Here is a 20,561-nt window from a genome sequence, read left to right as displayed (position 1 = left end):
TTATGAAAAAAACTCGGTCTTCAGAAAACACATTTGAAGTTTTGAAATGCTACAAATAAGTTGTAGTTGTAATATGCATTGTTACTTACATAACAATAGTCTGCTATAAGTTGGCTTCTAATTGACATAGAGACAAAATAACGACATCGCTAGAAACAGAAGCATACTTATTTCTTAAAATTGCAAAAAATAAAAATGCGAATTTTCATCTAAATTCGTATTTTTAACCTAGCCGGATATCTAACATCATTACGATTATTCTATAAATCCTTTTAAAACATTTTTTGTAAACAACAATTTCAGTAGAATTTAAGCTAATATTTACTAACATTCATCGTTCCATAGCAACATGGTTAACCCCTTAAATGTTTTATTTTCTTCACTATCTAATAAGATGACACCTTCTATTTTGGGAATATTTTCTTATTTTGATTCAAATGGAAATCCATTGAATACTTGATTTATCTATATATTCGAAGTAATTTTAATATTGAATTATAATCGCTATGAATAGTTTGTTTTTTGCTTACAACTATGCAAATTCGATAAATCGATGCACGTATGGCACTCGGGCAAAACAGTTAAGCGGTTAATATGATAGAAGTTGTATGTGATATTTCAAAAAGATTCATTGAAATATTACATATATTATACCATACATATATATTATATACATTCCTCCATAAGAATTCCTTCTGGTACGATCCAGAACCCCTTTTAAAAGATGGAACAGAATGTTAGCATTCGCACTTCGCTGGGCTTTAGACACGGGCTGGGAGCTGCAAATGCTTCGTTGAAGATATCTCGCTACACAGCGCTTCGTTTCTGGATGAAGAACTCGATTTCTGGTCCCCTGGTTTTGTTTCTACTTCAGTAATATAGCATCTGGAGTAGCCATGTGAGAAGGCGTTCCCTCTTCTGTTTCTTTTTTTCCTTCTTTTATTGTTGTAACTTGAATTCAAGTGTTTTTGTTTCGGTGCATAAAAGATGGAATTATATTTCAAATGTAAAATCCTATTTGATGTTCTTGAAACTTATTGTTATTAAATATATCTGCAGCAATGCTGCTTTCATCAAATTGGCTTCATGGTTTAAGCTGCGTGCTCATGCCAGCGGATTAATCATGTAATGCACGAGCCATCTGTATTTTTTTTCTGTGTTCGCGATATTTATATTATATATATAATGATATTTTAAACTCTTAATTTAATCCAAATTAATTTCCAAAACTTTATCTTAATTTAGCCCATAGTAAAATATTCTATTATCTCATTCCACGTATGAAACTGTGTAAAAAGTACTGCGCAATCGAGTGAAAGTGATACTTCCGTTGCCCTTCTCAAAGGTCAACACGTGTATTCAATTGGCGCGTGGCCGAAAATCCCATATTATATAAGTCTAGTGATCATTTCTTTCCTTCCTTCTTCTTTACTTCTGCTTTTTTGTTGCGCTGCGCCTTCTTGTAAATAATCATGCCTACCTCCCGAGAGAGAATAAAATGAAATTAAAAATTCAAAGTCTCTTCACTGCTTGTTAAACCTGCTGCTTCAACCAAAAAAATGTTACATGTATAAGCATTTTCGTGTTCGAAGAGAAAGAAGACGCTTTTGAATTTTAAAACTTCACTTTATTTCATCTAGGGAGGCATAATTTATGTACAAGAAGCGAGGACGAACTGACGTCCGTTTCACAAGCGATACAAGAGCGAAAGAGAAGAAAGCGACAAATATTTTCCCCAGTGATTATATACAGTGGTGGCCAAAATTGTGGCCACTTTTGAAAATCGTTATGTTTTCTAATTTTGTATGCTTATAGAAAATGTTACATTTCACAAAATGCAAACTCTTACATATCATTTCAAAGAAAATTTAATGCTGATTTCAATATAAAAAGCAAAATTCAAATATTTTTAATACAAAAAAAGTTATTCTTACTTTAATCGGAATAACAAACATAGTGATGAAGTGGATTGGAATTTCTAACTTTCCTGACCAATCACTGTTCTTATTCTGCGAACCAATAAAATGTTAATAACGGCCAGAAGAAGGTGATATCATATTTAAAGTTGGAACGGGTCATTATTGTGCTTTTTTCTATAGAAGGAAAATTGTTTTTTATGTAATGAAATCACAAGTAAGAAATTTTGTTAAGCTTTATAATATTTAGTATTAATTGTTGTAAATAGTTCTAACATTTAGTCATGAAGCAATGCCATCAAATAAAAGAATAGATTGGACACTTAGAAATTGAACTAAGCTTATTGTGTTACATGAATGTGATCTTTCCAATGATGAAATTGCAAAAGAAGTAGATGGTTCAGTAACTACATATGACGTCCGAAAGTTTTGTTTACGATACTAGGAGACAAATTCAATAAAAAACAAAGCAGGAAATGGCTGAAAAAGGTACACCACCTGTTCATGACAGAAGAATAAAAAAACTATGTCTCCATGATCGAAGAATGTCATCAGCTGCCACCAGAAGTGAATTGAATGATGCTGGCATTTATGACAGTTCAAGAACAATCAGGAGAAGATTATTAGATCTTAGACTAAGAGGTAGAATTCAACGAACAATTTTACAGCAGTGTATAAAAAGATTACAGTGGACAAAAGAACACATTAATTAGCCAGATGATCAGTGGTTACAAGTTATTCGGAGTGATGAAACAAAGATATTGTTATTTGGTAGCGATGGCGAAAATAGGTAAGACACAGAATAGGCGAAGACCTACATCCTGAGTGCATTCAGGCAACTGCGAAGAACTCAGTGTAATGATTTGGTCATGCGTGTCAACAAAATGTATTGACCTCTTTCATGTTATCGATGGGACACTAAATGCAAGAAAATACATTGACACTATTCTAGAGCCAAAACTAACACCTTCCATCAGTGATCTCTTTCCCAACAATGCATCATTTATTTTTCAGCCGGATTCAGCTCCTTGTCATACAGCAAAAATATCGAAAGTGTGATTTAGTACAAAGAGCATTGAATTGTTATCATGGCAAGGAAACAGTAATAAACTCAAAATTATTGAGAACTTATGGCACCGTTTTAAAACTCTTATATATATGAAGCATTCATCAAATAAAAGAGGATTCATTGAGTCTATAATTGTTTCCTAGCATCCCGCAACAACGAAGAAAGAGCTTAAAACTATCGTCAAATCAATGAAACATCAGAGTGAAGCTGTAATAAAAAATAAAGGCTACCTTACTAAGTACTGGTAACTCACTGCATGTCACGTTGATGCTCTACTTGATTATTATCTTTGTTTTTTAATATTTTGTAAGTTCCGAATGGCAACTGTAATAAAAATGGAATAATGTTATGGTATTTTGAGAATGGCTTTTGAGTAGAGTTTCTTACTTTGATGAAATTCATAAGCATGATTTACGCCATAAATATATATTTCTGAGTGAAAATTTGGGAAGTTAAACAAAGAGAGTATATATTTGAACTACAAAAACGTTTGTGTTAATGTGGTAGAAGAGAAGTTTCATCCATTTTATGAGTACACAAAACATCGAGTTTTAATATACTTCTGGTTCGTAAAGTACAAAGTACGAAAACGGAACACTGCAGTCATCAGCATTTAATGTATCTCGATAATTATTGCCTCTCAACTTTTTTTGTATTGAAAATATTTGAATTTTGCTTTTGATATTGACATCAGCATTAAATGCCCTTTAAAATGATATGTAAGTGTTTCCATTTTGTGAAACGTTACATTTTCTATAAGCATACAAAGTTAGGAAACATTAAAATTTTCAAAAGTGTCCGCAATTTTGGCCACCACTGTATATATACGATGAGATTATGACAGGGATTTCTTTACACATGTCGATTTAGCTAAGGGGAATATAGGTATCTTTTAAAAGTATTCGCTTGGATTGACAGATTTTTAACGCTTCACTCGGAGTGTGGGAACCGCTGATTTAAACATTTTTATAGAGCTTCTGTAGCATTAATGAAATAAAAAAAGGTGGAACTGGATCAGGAAAGAAGAGAACATTTTAGAATTAAGTTAATACTGGTTAAATTAAGATAAAAATTAGGAAATTAATTTAGCTTAAATTAAATTATCATATTATCATTAATGATTTTAAAATATCATATTATGTATATAAATTTCGTGAACACAGGAGAAAATAAATTGACTCGCGTGTCGCTTGATCAATCCGCCTGGCAAGAGCGCGCCGCTTAAACCGCGACGTCATGTTGATGAAAGCAGGATCACCTCCCCCCATTGTCTTATATCAATAGGTGAATATTGAAACAGGAGGTATTGGCAAATGCAAATGTAAGTTTAAATTAAAGTGCAAATTTGCGAAGCCTTCAATCAAAATCAACATCCCATGTCATTTGTCATTTATTTTGACATCTTTCAGTATCTGACTAGTCTGATTATAACAAATCACTTGTTTTATTTTAGTTGAATATGAAACTGTAAAAGTAAGATGGATAAAAAAAAATTTAAAAACAAAACTGGAGTCGCGATCGTCTAGTCCTTGCCGCATAAAAAAAAAGTTACAGAAAGGTGCAATTATGTTGGTTGCAAAATAATTTAAATGCAACAGAATGACCATATCAAGAATTTCCAAAAAATAATTGTCAAGATGAATCTTCTGCTAATATCGATTCGTTGAATAAAGAAGCTGTGGGAATAAATGCAAAGATTACACATTGCGGAAACAATGAACAACTAGCAGAACGCTGCTCTTTTCCTGTCACAACTTGTATTTTGCACACGACACCTAGGAGAATCGTAGCAGACGTCCTGCCAATGTTGCTAGTGCATTGCCATGCCTTCCAAGTTTAACTAGGATAAAAGAAAATTAGAACTAAACTAAAAACTATGTATAATATCTTAATTTAATTTATATTTTCATTCTAAAATGTTCTCTTATTTCCTGATCCAATTCCACCTTTTTTATTTAATTAATGCTACACGAGATATGTAAAACTGCTTTAATCTGCACTTGCATACGCTCCAAGTGAAGGAATAAAAATCTGTCAAATAAGCGAATTCTTTTCAAAAGGTACTTATAATTACATTACCTAAATCGACACGTGTAAAGAAATCCCTATCAGAATCTCATAGTATATAATTGCTGAGAAAAAAATATTTTGGTCTCTTTCGCTCTTGTATCGCTTGTGAAAGGACGCCAGTTCTTCCTCGCATCTTGTACACAAACTATGCTTCCCGGGGTGAAATAAAGCGAACTTCAAAAATTCAAAAGTGTTTTCTCTCTTCGACAACGAAACTGTTCAAAATATATGTGTTATATGATATATAAGATGAAAGTTTATCAGTTTTTTTAATAAAAATTGATAGTTTTTATCTGATCTTGGTGAATTTAGAAATTTTTATCAACTTCTTAATGTCTAACATTTCATTAAAATATATTACCCCTTTCTAAGGTCGTGGTAAGTATGTTTCCCACCAAATTTATCAATCTTTGTATGAAATTATGTAGGTTGGCATAAGTTCTGACAAATTTTTTTAGAAAAACAGAAACATAGATGCTTCAGTTCTTTATCTCACACAAAATGATGTGTCTTGATTTGTTACTTAATTATTAATTAACCAAATTAATTAATCAAATTAAATTTATCTCATAAGCTAAATGAATCCCTTTTCTTATTCTATTTTCAAGCCTAAAAATATTTTAACATAATAAGACTAGAAAAAAATGGCCCTTTAAAGGGTTAATTCAAAATTAAGCAGATTTTTGGCGTTTTTCCAAATATATGGAAAGATATTATTTCCTAAAACTTAAATAACAAAAATTGCATTTCCGTGCAGTTTTTCCCATATTATCTTCAATTTCGTTTGACATACAATGTTTTTAATTTTTAGTAAGAAACTAATTAACTATTTTTATAGTTTCATCAAATCATTTAAAGAGGTTTTTTTTTACATTGATTTTGAAATAAGATCTCTTTCCCCTTTCATTTCTTGCTCCCGTACTTATTTGTAGTGGAATGAATTTATTAATTGGTAAAAGATTTTTAAAAAATGTAATAAAAACTGTTTGAGTGCATGAACTAAGTAAGATATGTATAATTTATCTGTATGTCTAAGATAATATAAGATTTGTATGCATAATAAACAACTCTGTTAAATAAAAGATTAATTTCCCATTTTCAGAACTTATCAAATCCTATAATTTTCGAAGAATAAAGTTTTCGCAACTGATATGGGTTATAAAAACAAAGCTTTATTTATTGATTGATAATTTTATAAATTAAGAACAGAGCACAGAATAGAGTAGAAGGCACAGCCACGACCTCCGTTATACAGAGGTCGTGGCACAGCTGAAAAAATCTCAATAAGAATAACAAATGCATTTATTATTTTAAAGCTTAAGCATTGAAAACGATTTTTACTTTTCAAAAACTATTGTTCTTCCCCTCAATGAAAAAAGCAAATTCTTTGAAAGCTCAACAGCGTCTTCGTATCATATTCTTATCACCAACTTCCACATTCCTTACCATTTAAAAATTCAAAATTTATAATGAATAGTTATTTTTCCGGCTCAAGAAGTTTTTCTATTTTATTTTTTTTTTATCAAAAGAAAAACTCACCGAGCCGGAAAATAACATTTTATAATTTTATTTTTTATTCTTTATGAATGCGTATTTTGTTTTGCTTTGCTTGTCATATTCATTTATTCTAAAAAAAAAAAAGAAAAAATCTTCTTTGAATGTAGCTTGCTCATTTTCTATTGAGTTGTTTGAATTTCAGAATTCTTTTAAATTCTTTGAATGAAAGATATCCACTTTAAATTTTTTATAGAATTTCAAACATTTTTTTGTGTTTTTATGTAAATTTTTCACATTCTTCTATTCCTATGCTTTATCTTATTAAGTGATTAAAATAAAAAGAATGTTCCGAGAACTGCTTGTTGCTTACAGGAAGTTTTAAGAAAATAAAAAAATTGTCTGTTGCTTCTTTGTTACAATTCCGCTATAAATATATATATTTTTTTTCAGTTAAGGAGTTTTCAACGTTTCTAAAATGTTTCATTTCCCGTTTGTTGACTCCCAAATCTAACAATAAAAAAGATTAAGAGTCCAAGGAAAAAAATATTGTGATTCGTTTTTTCTCTTTTAAACAAATCATGGGACGAATAGATTATTTCTTTCCGTGAAACTTGCGATTGTTATTTAAATTAATTGTTCATAAAAACACGGTGAATATTTTTATAAGCATCGGAAAAGAAACAGAAAACGAAATTCATCTACTTTTAAAATCTGTATCATGGTTGACATGACTACATATTAATAAAATTGTATCACGTTTTGTGATTGGCAGATGCGAGTCACCTGACCTATGACATATAAGGTTTGTTTACCAGTATTATTTGAAATATTTAATGAAAATTATTATTACGTCAGAGTAAGTATTCATATTACACCTGTCAGTGAAATGGTGACAAAAAAGGTCAAAGGTCTTAATTAACAGCAAATAAGTTTAAAACAATATTATTTGTTAATTCTACTTTTAGAACACGTTAGTGGCAACACTAATGAATAGCTTTCCGGTTTGTTTACCTTTCTCGAATATCCTAAATTTTCCATCTCTCGGCTAGCAATCCTCTGAGTATCTAAGCAATACACGTGTTAACCCTACATTGTTTTTTTTAAGTAGTAATAGATCGTTCCGAATGTGAAGAAAGTCCGTGCGAAGATCTGCCATTTTAAAATGAAATTATTGCAATTTCCAGTTAGTAACAGATCACACAATTGATCTGGTTATTAATGATCAGCATGCAATATTTTCACATTGTCAGTTGCATGTAGCATTGTCCAGGGCGAAATCTAAAGCTAGAATTATAATCCAGATAAAGTATATATTAATAAAATTTTTATTAAGATTATTAGAAATACTATTTTTAAAGATACTCTTAGTAAAAATTAAGCAACGTGAAATATTATATTAATGAGTATATTTTTACGGTTTTAAGAAAATTTTATATAACTTGTTTAAAATTTTTGTTTCGAATAACAAAACGTGTAAAACGCGCATTTTTAGTTGCTATATTTCAATCCCGTGACGTAACAGCGTGCAACAACAGGAAAAAAAAGATCATCTTTTGAAAAAAAAACGTTGATCTGATCGCTTAGAACATTTCGAACGCAGAAAATAAAGGCTTTGCAGATAATTAATTGTTCGGTTTTATTTCTCTTTTTTCGTGGGGGGTGGGGAGGACGTAAAAATGTTGGAAATTGCGATAAAAATACGCTTTTTAAAAGCTTTGTTCTTTGAATTATTGCGAAAAATGAAGGTATTTTTCTTGTACTAAATCGGGTACCGTACCTTCGAAAGTGAAGGTATTTTTTGTACTTAATAGGAGACCCTCTATAATTTTGAAAGTGAGTTTATTCCCATTTTCGTTGTAGGATTGCTAGGGATTGCATGGTCAATTAAATATAACTAGACACCAAGTTTATGACAGTACTTATCGCCGATCTTAAGGAATATATATATATATATATATATTATATATATATATATATATATATATATATATATATATATATATATATATATATATATATATATATATATATATATATATATATATAAACACAATCGCCTTGTCGATGTAGCTAGACTGTACTATATTCGCTCATTGTACAGATATTTTATAACAGCCGATAAGGTTTTTTTTATTATTATTTATTTCTTATGCAATTCCAGATTTCCGACAAGGTGTAGCACTTTACTAGCCAACTGAAAAGAATAATAGTATGTTCTTTTTTATTTCCTCGTAAACGGATGTAAGTTATATTTATATTCAATTTTGAGGCAACTCCAGGGATAATTTTTGATAGACTTGAATTTTGAATCATGGTCAGATGACAAGAACAACTCTTCGTTATTTGACATGGCAACACCCAAGCCAGTACTTATCTTCCACGCTGGGAGGTTATTTGGCCCTATCTATAACTTGTTTACCCTAGTTCAAGCAGTGGACATCCCCCATAGTAATTCGAAGTGATTTCGAATCATATTTGTGCCTCTTGCAAGTAAGTGATTTTGAATCATATTTGTGCCTCTTGCAAGTTTGTGAAGCTAATATTAAATTCTATATGCATTTCTTTTCCTTATCTCCTACTTAAAATAATACATTTTCCTCAACATTTAGTAGCAATTCGTTTTGAAGTGGTTTAAACCACAAATCAATCTCTAATCATCCAATAATGGTAATCGAAACTCCATTTACATTATAATATAATTAGCTTTGCTATTTTAAGACAAACCATTTCTTCCAAATCGAATCCAATCAACCTTTTCTATGTACATACGATTACTTAAAGTTTAAGAAGAAAGTAGGGCACCGAAAATGGTTTTTTTTTCCCTTCCTTTTAGCTCCACAGTGAAAAGATAGGAGCCAGCTAACTAGATAATCAGAGGTAGCAGACGTTTCTGGAATTAGGAAGATTGACGTTGTTTTCCTTTCTTCGCAGACAAACGCATCGAAAATCGAAGAAAAGCTATCTCACAATACCGTTTGTCAGAATTGTCTCTCTGTCTCTAACGGTTCAGTCTAGTCTTTACGGCATCTGGTTTCTCTTTTTAAACCTGACAATATAGAAAGACTTTTTTTTTTTCTTTTCTTTTTCACGAAATGGTAATCGAAATGCAAACCCATGTGTTATTTTATAAAAATAATAAAAACTTTAAAAGTCGTCTGCTTTTTGAGAAATATTATATTGGATAAAAAAATTTATTTTATTGAAGATTTTAATATTTCGAAAAGATTTTTTTTCCTGTCTTCATTATTTATTTGCCCGTAAAATTCTAAACTGTTACGTTTTTCATTCGGATATAATTATCATTTAATATAACTATTTTTTAATATTGCTTATTCATAAGAATTATTGTTTTCAGTTATTGATTTATTTAAGTTTTTCTAGATATTATGATGAATTATGAATGATTGATTCTAGAATGATATTATTTTCAATTAGCACTTATACTTGTATTAACCAGCGAAAGAGTCTCCCTAATACTTTCTTGCCTATTCTCTTATAAGGCGTAATCCCATTCTTTCCGCTTAAAATTTTGGACTTTGGATAAAATCACAAATGCCTCATTGGCGAATAATAGTTGCGAAATAGAGATCTTTGGCGTGAAGCTAGCATTCATACTAAATTTTTTTAGCAATCTTTGGCGATTAATCCCTGACATATGGTTAATATACAAATGCAATAATATGTCTTTTAAGATATATTTTAATCGCCTTTTTTTTCAGATATATTGGAATCAAATTTAGTCAAAGATCGACAATTGTAGTTACAAGATCACATACCACATTTCCTTTATTCAAATCATTAAATTTTTGAATTATTGTATTTAGATACATAAGAAAATACAGACCGACGGATGATCAACTGTTTGACAGATTTCATTCAAAATTTTATTATTGCTAAATTTATGCGCCAAATTTTATCAGTCTAGTTCTTTATGTTTTGTAGTTACAGAATTCATTTATACTCGAACAGCTGGACAGACAGAATCCCTCTGAACGGATTTCATTTAAAATCTGATTTAAAAAATCTACAGATTTGGACAATATATTAAATTTTATTCGTCTGGTAAAAGCGTTATTGAGTTCACAGATAGCCAGACTAAATATTTTTAAAAAAAAATTTTTTTTTTCATATTTAAGAAAATTTGAAACATAAATATTCATCAAGATCTCGAGTTCGAATTTTTGACGATTATAATAATTTATCTTTTTATATTTCATTATACAAGAAAGTAAAACGTATTTTGATAGTCGAATTAATAATATTAAAAATAATTATGATATAAGGTAAGTTTTCATTTCTCTCGTTATTTTATTTTAATATAAATTTGGTTTGTCTTTAATTTAGAAGTAATTATTTCGATGATCATAATCTTTTTTTTTACTTTCTCCGTATACAAAATATGGAGAAAATATTGTAATCATTAAAAAAATTCGAACTCAAGATTTTGATGAACCCTCATGTTTTCAGATCTTCTTGGGTTAGAAAAATACATTATTGGAAAAACACAAAGATACTTCAAAAGCAACAAGTACAAAGAGCAATTATAAAAATAATTCAAAAACACTTTTGAAATTTGATATATACACCAAATCTGTTGATATCTGTCAAATTTTGAACAAATTCTATTCAGATGAAGTCTGTGTGTCCGGCTGTTCGAATAATAAATAAACAAGATAACTGTGAAATGAAGATAGCTAAATTGATAAGTACACAGATTTAAATATATATTGTAGACAAATATCAAATTTTGAACCAAATCCAGCAAGGGCTTGAACGTCTGTCTATATTCACTTTCAGAAGCATGTAAACCTGATAAATCAAAAACGCAATGACTAAAATACATCGAATTTAGTATGTGATTTTGTAACTACAACTGTGGTTTTGTGTCAAATGTTGGTGTCAATAAGTTGGGAAAAAATGCATCTAAAATATAAATTCATTTTTATTAAAGAGTACGAGAGAAAGCTTGGAGGAGATAACTCCCTTTGGTTTATACGTACTTCATATTGAAAAACAAATATATGTTGTTAAATTTTATTTAATCCTTAGACAATATATCTGAGAATTGTATATTTGATAATACATATTTATAAAGACTACAACAATTCATCGCAAGAAATAATAGACGCAATATAGAGTATTAATAATGAGTAACTAACAGTATGTCCACACGACAAACTCAAAACAGATGGCACAAAGAAAAACATCGCATGTTTTTTTTTTAATTTCTACGCAGCACTTCTGCTTTCAGAAACATTTATTTTCACTGATAATAAGTAAACACATTTTCATCTGCTACTCATTTTTTTCAATAGACAATATGAAACCCAAGCATGTTGCTTGATTAGACAGTGAAATAAGATTTTCAAGGTTACAGTTACCATATTTGTTTAGAATCAGCCTCCCGACATGTGACATTGAAAACTGACACTGGATGCAAAAAAACAAACGTCATTCCAAAACAGACAGCAGATATTCTAAGAAAAATATTCCAATATTTATTTTATTTCTTCTGCAAGAAATAGCAGTCTAATTTTGTCGTTAGAATTCTTGACGAACTCTACTTGAATATTTTTGGTGACAAAATGCTTGATCTTACTTTTGTGTAATGCTTCAAGTGAAATAATAATATTCATACATATAAATAACTATTGTGATAACAGTTTTACAAAAAAAAAATGTGAACTTAGAAATGTATTTAAAAATTTAAAACTTGTAAAAAAAAGTTAAAGAGAAAATGAAAAACACTATATAAGTAAGTGAATCAAATAAAAATTTCTTTCTAGTAATCCATTTCTTGTACTAAAGTTTTGTTTTTTATTCTAAATTTTTATAATGTTTCCATTTCTTATACTAATATTTTGTTTCTTATTCTAAATTTTTATAATGCTCTGACTGTTGATTCTTGTTATAGTATTTTGATTCGTAATCTAATGATCTTATTCTTTATTCTAAAGTTTTACTCTAGTGCTTAAGTCAACATTTGCATATAGTCCGTTTTTGTTATAATTTTAGAACACTAATATTACGATATTTTATACTTAATCTCTTATTACTGGGTTTCTAATTCTAACTTTACTCTTGAATTCTAATAGTTTTTTCATTCTAATATTTTAACATTCTAATCATTTAAAAGTCATTTAGAATTAATTTATTTTTCAGAATCATTTACTTTATAATAAATATGCTATCATTTTAATCACATGTTTTTTTAAAAACTTGATTTGTTTTAGATTTCACATATTTCATATTTGCAAAGATGTATTTTAGTAATCGATTTTTCACCTGATCTCTGATGTACTGGATTCTAAACTTCTTTTGTATTAGTGCATTCTCAGTAACAATACAATGTTTTAATAGATCTGAGCTTAAATATCATTTAATCTAATCAGTTTTAGTTAAATTTTGATTTAATTTTAATTAAATGAATTCAAGATTACGTAATACTTGCAATGAAGAATTATAAAATACGAAAGAAAACACTATCTATACGTTTTTTATTTATACGCCGTTTACATTTATACTTAATTCCATAAAAATTTCGATTCATTCTTAATCATACTAATGGCAAAATCCTTAATCTTCTTAAATTACTCTATGTATAGTTTCGGAATTAGTCAGAATTGATAAAATAGTAGAAAATAAATTTTCTAATGATTATGATGATAATAAAATGAAATGATGATGAAGAAAAATGATAATGAAATTAGCTAATCCGTTATCTTTCACAAACGCAATGAAAACGTAATTTTTTATTTTTTTTTTCAATGCATCAGCCTATTATGTGTTTATATTTTGGTTTTAACCACCTTGACTTTAGTTTTAAAAAATAATTTCAACTTTCCAATACTTTAATAAATGTATGTTTTTAGTATTTCTTTTATTTTTATTTAACTATTTCTTAATAAATTTTTTTAAATTATCATTATAAAACTCATTCATAAAGCATTTTTATAGATATATTTATTTGCTAATTTTAAGGATTCTTACTACTCCACATGCATTTTTCGCAAGGCATTTTTGATCACTTGATTCCTGATACTGGTCCCTTTTGCACTATTTTGGTCAAAAGGAATTTTCACAGTGAATCAAGATTTAAATATAACAGTGTTTCTTATTCGCTCTATGTCTTTATATAGGATGCTCTTATTGAATTTGAATAGCACAGGATAATTTCAAAATAAATATTGGATTTTAACTCATTATGTTTCAGAAACTTATTTGAACTATGAAAAATGGAAAATTTTATTTCTAATAATCTAAAAACCAATACACCTCTAAATGCATCGATGATTTATCAGATTATGATAGTTCTCTCACCAGATGGCCCCACTATATAGACAAGCTTCAAGTTTAAAGTTACAAGGAAACAGTATTCATGATCTTTCAGTGATAAAATACTGCTATTGGATGTTCTAGAAGAACATTAGATGTGAAAAAATGAATCAAACACAGTGTATTTGTTTTAATCAAGAGAATTAGGGACAATAATAATATTTATTAACAGCTAGAAAGATTTATGTAAATCCAGTGCAAAAATAAATTTACAAGTAAACATTTCACATTAATTATATTACATATGCTTCATATTATACTCAGTATGATATCATAAAATTTCGAATATCATATTCTTTTTTTTTTATTTAACTCGCTTAAATAGAAATCTAATTAATATATATTAGCATACATCAATGAAACATTTAGCAAAAAAATTCCTTCCATTTAACTGGAAAAAGACTACTTTAATTATTGAAAGTATTAACAGAAATTGCTAGAAACCAGCAGGTGTGACGCTCCTGAAACGTTTTTGCCCTCCTCAGCATAAAAAGTATAGAGATTGTAAAAGGCCATTAATGCCAAGACTGTTTGGATTTTTATAACCCTGGAAACTGGTGAGAGGAGCAGGACTGAAGAGTCACAACACAATCAAAATCCCTCCCTCCTCTGCATTTTTGGACCGTCGCGAAAAATGACAGTGACCCGTACATAAGATATACTTCATAGCATAATAAAGAAAACCGAAATTTTTTCAGCGATTTGACACTGAAATGTCATACAGATCTACAATTTTAATGAAAAGATCATATGCCAAATTTCCAACAATCTAAACCGTTGAGTTTTCACTTTCTCACATATGAAGAATACAAGGAGAAAGATATCGTAAATTGTCAAAGCATTCAAACCCGAGATTTTGAAGAATTTCCACTTTTTGGACTTCTCTGAATCCAAAAAATTGGTTTGTTAAGTCTGTCTAAGAACAAAGTGAATAAATTTGGTAAATGGTCTCTTCTTCAAATTTGTAGAATTAAATCCATATTATTTACTATACATGAGCTTATTTTAGTTGAAGCAGAATGCAAGTTCGAAGACATTGAAGAGACATTTTACATTTTTAAATTAACTTTAATCCATCCCGGGAAAGCAATTATTATTTACAAGCAGGCGCGAACAGAATACGTCCACAACAGTGCGGCACAAAAGCAGAAGTAAGGAAGAGACGAAACAAATGATCACTAGTCTTATATAACATGGGATTTCCGGCCACGTGTCGATTGAATACACGTGTTGACCTTTGACAAGGACAACGGAGGGATCATTTTCACTTGACACGTGGAACTGATGGCGCAGTAATTTTTACACAGCTGCAGTTAAAATAATTAAATAGAAAGTGGAATTTGATCAGGAAATAAGAGAATGAAATTACTATGGGCTAAATTAAGATAAAGCTTTGGAAATTAATTTGGATTAAATTAAGTTTAAAACATCATTATATTATATTATTTATATATATATATATATATATATATATATATATATATATATATATATATATATATATATATATATATATATATATATATATATGCAAATTTTTGAACAAAATCCATGTTTGTCTGTCCGGCTGTCCAAATATAATTTAACACAATAACTGGAAAAGAAGAGAGCAAGATTAATAAAATTTGATGCATAAATATAATATATAAAGTGCAGTTGTGTATCAAGCTTGGAAGTAAATTTGTTAAGGGGTCGATGTTAGTCAGTTTGCAATTTCACAGACATATAAACATGATAACACAAAATGATTTAAATATATATTTGGCATATTATTTTGTAGCTACAATTGTAATTTTATGTCTAAATTTGATTTCAAACTATTGGAAAAAAAGGCATCCAAAATATACATTCAGTAGTTTTTTATTAACCACATAACAACGATTAATAATTAAAAATCGACAAAGATGGCACTCTATTATGGAAGAGTTTATTAGACTTCCATAATTATTGTTCGGTAATACATAAGGTTAAAAATATACAAATACATTTATTAGAGAATGTTTCAAGGAGACCGTTCTAGCTGGTTGAGTTGCAGCATGTGTATACATATGAATATATGAACCAAGAGACACAACTTTTTGATAGATTTCGTCAAAAATTTGAAAGAAATGTACAAATTGGTACAGAGACTACACACCAAATTTCATTCGTTTATCTATCTCTAAGTGCTTCTGTGTTATCGTAGTCACATATATATATAATTCCAAAAGTGTGTCTTTAGAATTCTGTGAAGTTTGAAGCATTTATCGGAGCCTCCATTTCTATAATTGTGGCTTTACTCTCGAAATTGGAGACTTTTAAGTCATTTAGTTGTTAAATGGTATTGTTACGGAAAAAATCCACCTGTTAAATATACGTTAAAAATTCCGGCAGACTCAGTATGAATAAAAACGCGTTATTCTACGCGAAACCAATCATTTGCTACCTCTGGAGCAAAACATAGGCGAAGCGTACTCAAAACAGCCCTGAAATAAACAACAACACACAAGTAACAAAACGTTTATAAATGTTGTATAGCAAAAAGCGTTCAGAGAAAAATCGTAGGACACTCAACACTCCACTTGAGTTCTGTCTCTTAGCCATTTATAATTTCCGTCACTTGCAACAAAAATTCTAGAAGGATATTGTATCTTTGCTCATATTCGAGATAACGCAAAAAATTCTTAAATATTCTGGATCCTTCATTTTGTCACCAAATTCGTTACTAGAGCTGGAAATTATTGTCCTGGCATTCCTTCAGTATCTGCTAGCGCTGTTTGCAAAATTGTCGCTCTTATCATGACAATAACTGCTAAAGGAAGTAATATTACAAATTCGTAACAGTATTCTAATGGTGTTTTCATTCTCTTTCAGAACACGGCGATCTCAAGATGAGTTCCTCCGAACCAACCAAAGGAGCAGATGATCAATCAAACGCTGAAGCTGGACTTAATGATCGTTTAACGTCTAAGCCAGAACCACAAGTATTCATTCACACTTCTCTCTTTTCCTTGCCTTATATAATTTATTTACACGAAATATTAATCTACATTACTGAGGATATAAATTAAATATTTCGCATGAATTATGTAAAAGGTCTCACTTATTCTCAGGGCTTAATTTTCACACGTAAAAATCAAAATTCAGATTTTTATCGTTTACTTGAAACACGTCAAATTCGTATTGTTAGTTTAATTGTGAAAACTACTGCACGTCTTCTCAAGCAAATATATATATGACATCATATCAAATAATATGACGACATGCTAGTTAAATGGTTTGCAGTTATTTTTGACAGGTGATTGTAATATCACTTCAAGCAGGGTAGTTTGTCTTGATGTGAAAAGATTTGTTACTATCATATTTTCAGAATACATAATGACTTCAGATACAGTTTCAACCAATGGGAAAGAATGTCTATCTCAACATGGTAGATAGACATTAATGCTCATGCCACTTTCTATGTGTTTGTGTTGTGAAGACACGAAGATATACCCACAGCAAATAATTAATTACCATTATGACCATAGTTTTGATTTTTGTAAGTGCTTTACAAACATTGAACTAACAAAGTTTCTATATAAAGACTTTACAAGGATAGGCAAATAATTCCTGCCAATTTTATAATACGCTTTTACAATCATTAAAACTGAACCTCAAAGTCTTTATTAAATGACTAGATATCAATTTGTTTTTAATCGCTGATAGGTCTGCTTTCTTATTTAATAAATATTATAACGTATAAATATGTATACTGAAAATTCTTAGGAGATAAATTTATGAATTTTTATCCTTTCCGTTGAAATAAAAATTATAATCTTTTGGTCATTAATGCTCTTTAGAGAAAACGTATAATGAGTTTAGAGAAATATGTAACATAACATATAATATTCTTTAGAAAAAAGAACTCGTCTATGTAAAGTTTAGTTTAAAGTTCTATAATACTGATGAATTCAGTTGTTTTATGAATACACATGTTTGTCTATAAAACTGGCAATGCTTTAAAATTGTTTTAACGTAGTTTAACGCTGAAAGATCAATGTAATTACTAAGCAATCACATTTTTCGAATCAATTTTAAATCCCAAATCGTCTGCAATCAAAAAACGAATTCCTAAATATTGCAGTTTCCCGACTATTTTTATTGTTCCTAATGAAATATTTTCAATAAATTAATATTTTGACACTTAATTTACTGGATTTTTCTGTTTAAGATTCTTTATGGTCTTCAAAAATAACTCATTATTTAGGTGAAATGCAAAGAATTATGAATACATAATCATATAATTGTACTGAAACTTTAAAGATAAATGTGTATTATTAAAACAAATCAGATAATGTAGACAATTATCCCTTTCTATAAAATGTCTGAAATCCATACATTATCCGTGATACATAGGGTATCCGCTCTAACCATGACCCAAAGTTTATTCATAAATCGTTAGAGTTTGGTATATATTTTTAGTTGGATAAATGGTAAAAATTGAAACAAAATGTAAAAACTATGTTTTAGATTATTTGAATCAATAGATATCAATTTTGAAAAAAAATTATGATGCCTGAATTTTTATATAACTCTCCTTGTGTGTTCTTAGCCAAATTTACTGAAATATTCTTGACTTTCTACAATTTTAATCCATTCACTGCCGACTACGAGATGTCTCATAGCAAGCGTGTATACCAAAACTGCTGGCTACGAGATATCTCGTCGTGTGTGCTGCAATTTTAGATTGACCTTGGCACTCAGGGCAAGACGCTGTAAATTTGCCTGGCAGTGAATAGGTTAAACAACAGAAATCTATACATTTCTTCAAAGAAGACAGACCAAGTGATGAAGCGTTGCCAATCCCTACTTTAAATAATTTTAGACCATTTTAATCCATCACAACTCCTGAGGTTTCCTAAATGTGATTGGCCTAAAATAATTAAATTCGAATTTCCTAACTCTGTCAGTTTTAGTTATTGAAGTTTGGAACTTTTTTTTTTGTTTAGCTTGCTTATGCGTCAAAAACGTTTTACAAAATAAAGTTAATGAAATAGAAGGACATGCCGTTTTTTCAGAAGTACATGTGTTGATTCAAACAACATGAAATATAGTTGACATCATTAGAAGCTTTTTTTCAAATAGAAATATATACCTGTCTCTAACGATTTAAAAATAGTGCCAAACTACGATTAGAATCAGCATTCTCTCTTTACATTCTCAATGAGGGATTTTTTTTTATTAGATTTAGATTGATTCTAATGATAAGTGATAATAATGATTATGACTGATAAAGATTTAGATTATTTTCTTTATAAATCTCATGCAGAAGTTTCTGTTTATATAGAAGTTTCTGTTTTGTTGTTATTTTTCTTTTATTTCTTTATAGCCTGGTTGTTTTTTACAATATGTAATAAAATAGAAGGGCCAACTTTATTATTGAACTTCATAGAAATATTCTTATCAAAGAATGTAAAAAAAAAATCTTCTTTATGAACTAAAAACGATACTGTATAAAAAAGAATAATAGAACATATAAAACACCAGAGATTCGACGACGACACAACACGCGATCACTTACCCATGTCCCGATTCCACTCCAATTTTCCATTAAAAGCCTTTTCCCGCAACTTCTCGAGAACATCTTTAACGGTAAAATAATTTTCTTAATGGCACCGCGGCCTTGTGGTTCGATGAAGCAACAACATTCAAACGTCCATCATGCCCGAAGTTTACCATTATCTGCTATCACTCTATCTATTATTCACGCCTTGCTCATCTCTTTTGCAGTGTCCCTTAGCACAGGGGGAATCGGACGATTGGAAAGGTTCCAACAGGCCCCGGAGCAGGTGGAAAATCTTCCTCGTGGTCCTCAACTTAGTGTTCGTCGTCTTACTCTTAACACTCTTCTTACTATGGTACCTGAGAAGTAAGAATCGATGCCGTTTTCGTGCATCTGATTGCTTAAAGAATGCTATTGATTTCGTCTGGTTTAAAGATTTATTGGATTTTTTTTTTAAAGTAAATGCTTTTTTTCTGATGGTTGTTTCGTGACAAAAATTCCGTTTCTAGGCATGATATTGTTAAATATTGAACCATTCATTAAATTTCAAAAAGATGATAAAAAATGTAATTTTAAGCAAAGAATGGAATCCATAGATATAAATATATATGAATTCATAGATACAAATATCCATGGATATTTTAATTGGAACAATGACTAAACAAATTGCATTATTATGCATGGCAACAGAGGAAGCTTTATACATATTTTTAAATGTAAAATTATATCGCTTCGTAAAGAAGCCTTTTTATAAAGAAGCATTTTATAAGAAATGTTTTTCCCTAAAGAACCATTTTTATTTTTTATAAACTCTTCATCTAATAACTGAATTTAGAGCGTTCATATATAAACTACTAAATAAAATTCTTCCAAAGTGTTCTGCTTCCTTTATGAAAAAATAATATTCGTTCAGCTCTTTAGAATGTGTGCTTTATATTCACCTTAATTTTGTTGAAAACTGAGAACAGATGTGAAACAAAAATTAAAACACATGGTTTTAAAAAAATTATCTGGAATACGAGCTCGTATAGATTGATAATATAATAAATAAGTTTATAAATCGTTTGCAATAAATTAGTTTATTTAAATTATGCTCACAAATAAATAAATCGTTTGCTACGTAAAAAAACAACGTAAAAAATCGTTTGCA

At 29.4% G+C, this 20,561-nt stretch overlaps 1 protein-coding gene across 3 annotated transcripts in view; it reads left to right on the top strand.

Annotated features, from left to right (window-relative positions):
* LOC129971495 (transmembrane protease serine 2-like) overlaps window positions 1-20,561 on the top strand; it is a 121,847-nt gene that overhangs the window by 79,709 nt on the left and 21,577 nt on the right. For 2 of the 3 annotated variants that reach the window (XM_056085322.1, XM_056085323.1), the window contains exons 2-3: window positions 16,741-16,850; window positions 19,639-19,777. In XM_056085322.1, the coding sequence (XP_055941297.1) occupies window positions 16,758-16,850; window positions 19,639-19,777 (232 nt within the window). In that variant the 5' untranslated portion in view covers window positions 16,741-16,757. Of the gene's footprint in view, window positions 1-12,072; window positions 12,308-16,740; window positions 16,851-19,638; window positions 19,778-20,561 lie in introns of those variants that run through there. The other variant, XM_056085321.1, reaches the window with a different exon arrangement.

The sequence above is a fragment of the Argiope bruennichi genome, chromosome 6 (assembly GCF_947563725.1).
Source record: "Argiope bruennichi chromosome 6, qqArgBrue1.1, whole genome shotgun sequence".
In the NCBI taxonomy this organism is placed as follows: Eukaryota; Metazoa; Arthropoda; class Arachnida; order Araneae; family Araneidae; genus Argiope; species Argiope bruennichi.
This window is presented reverse-complemented; position numbering and strand designations above follow the sequence as displayed.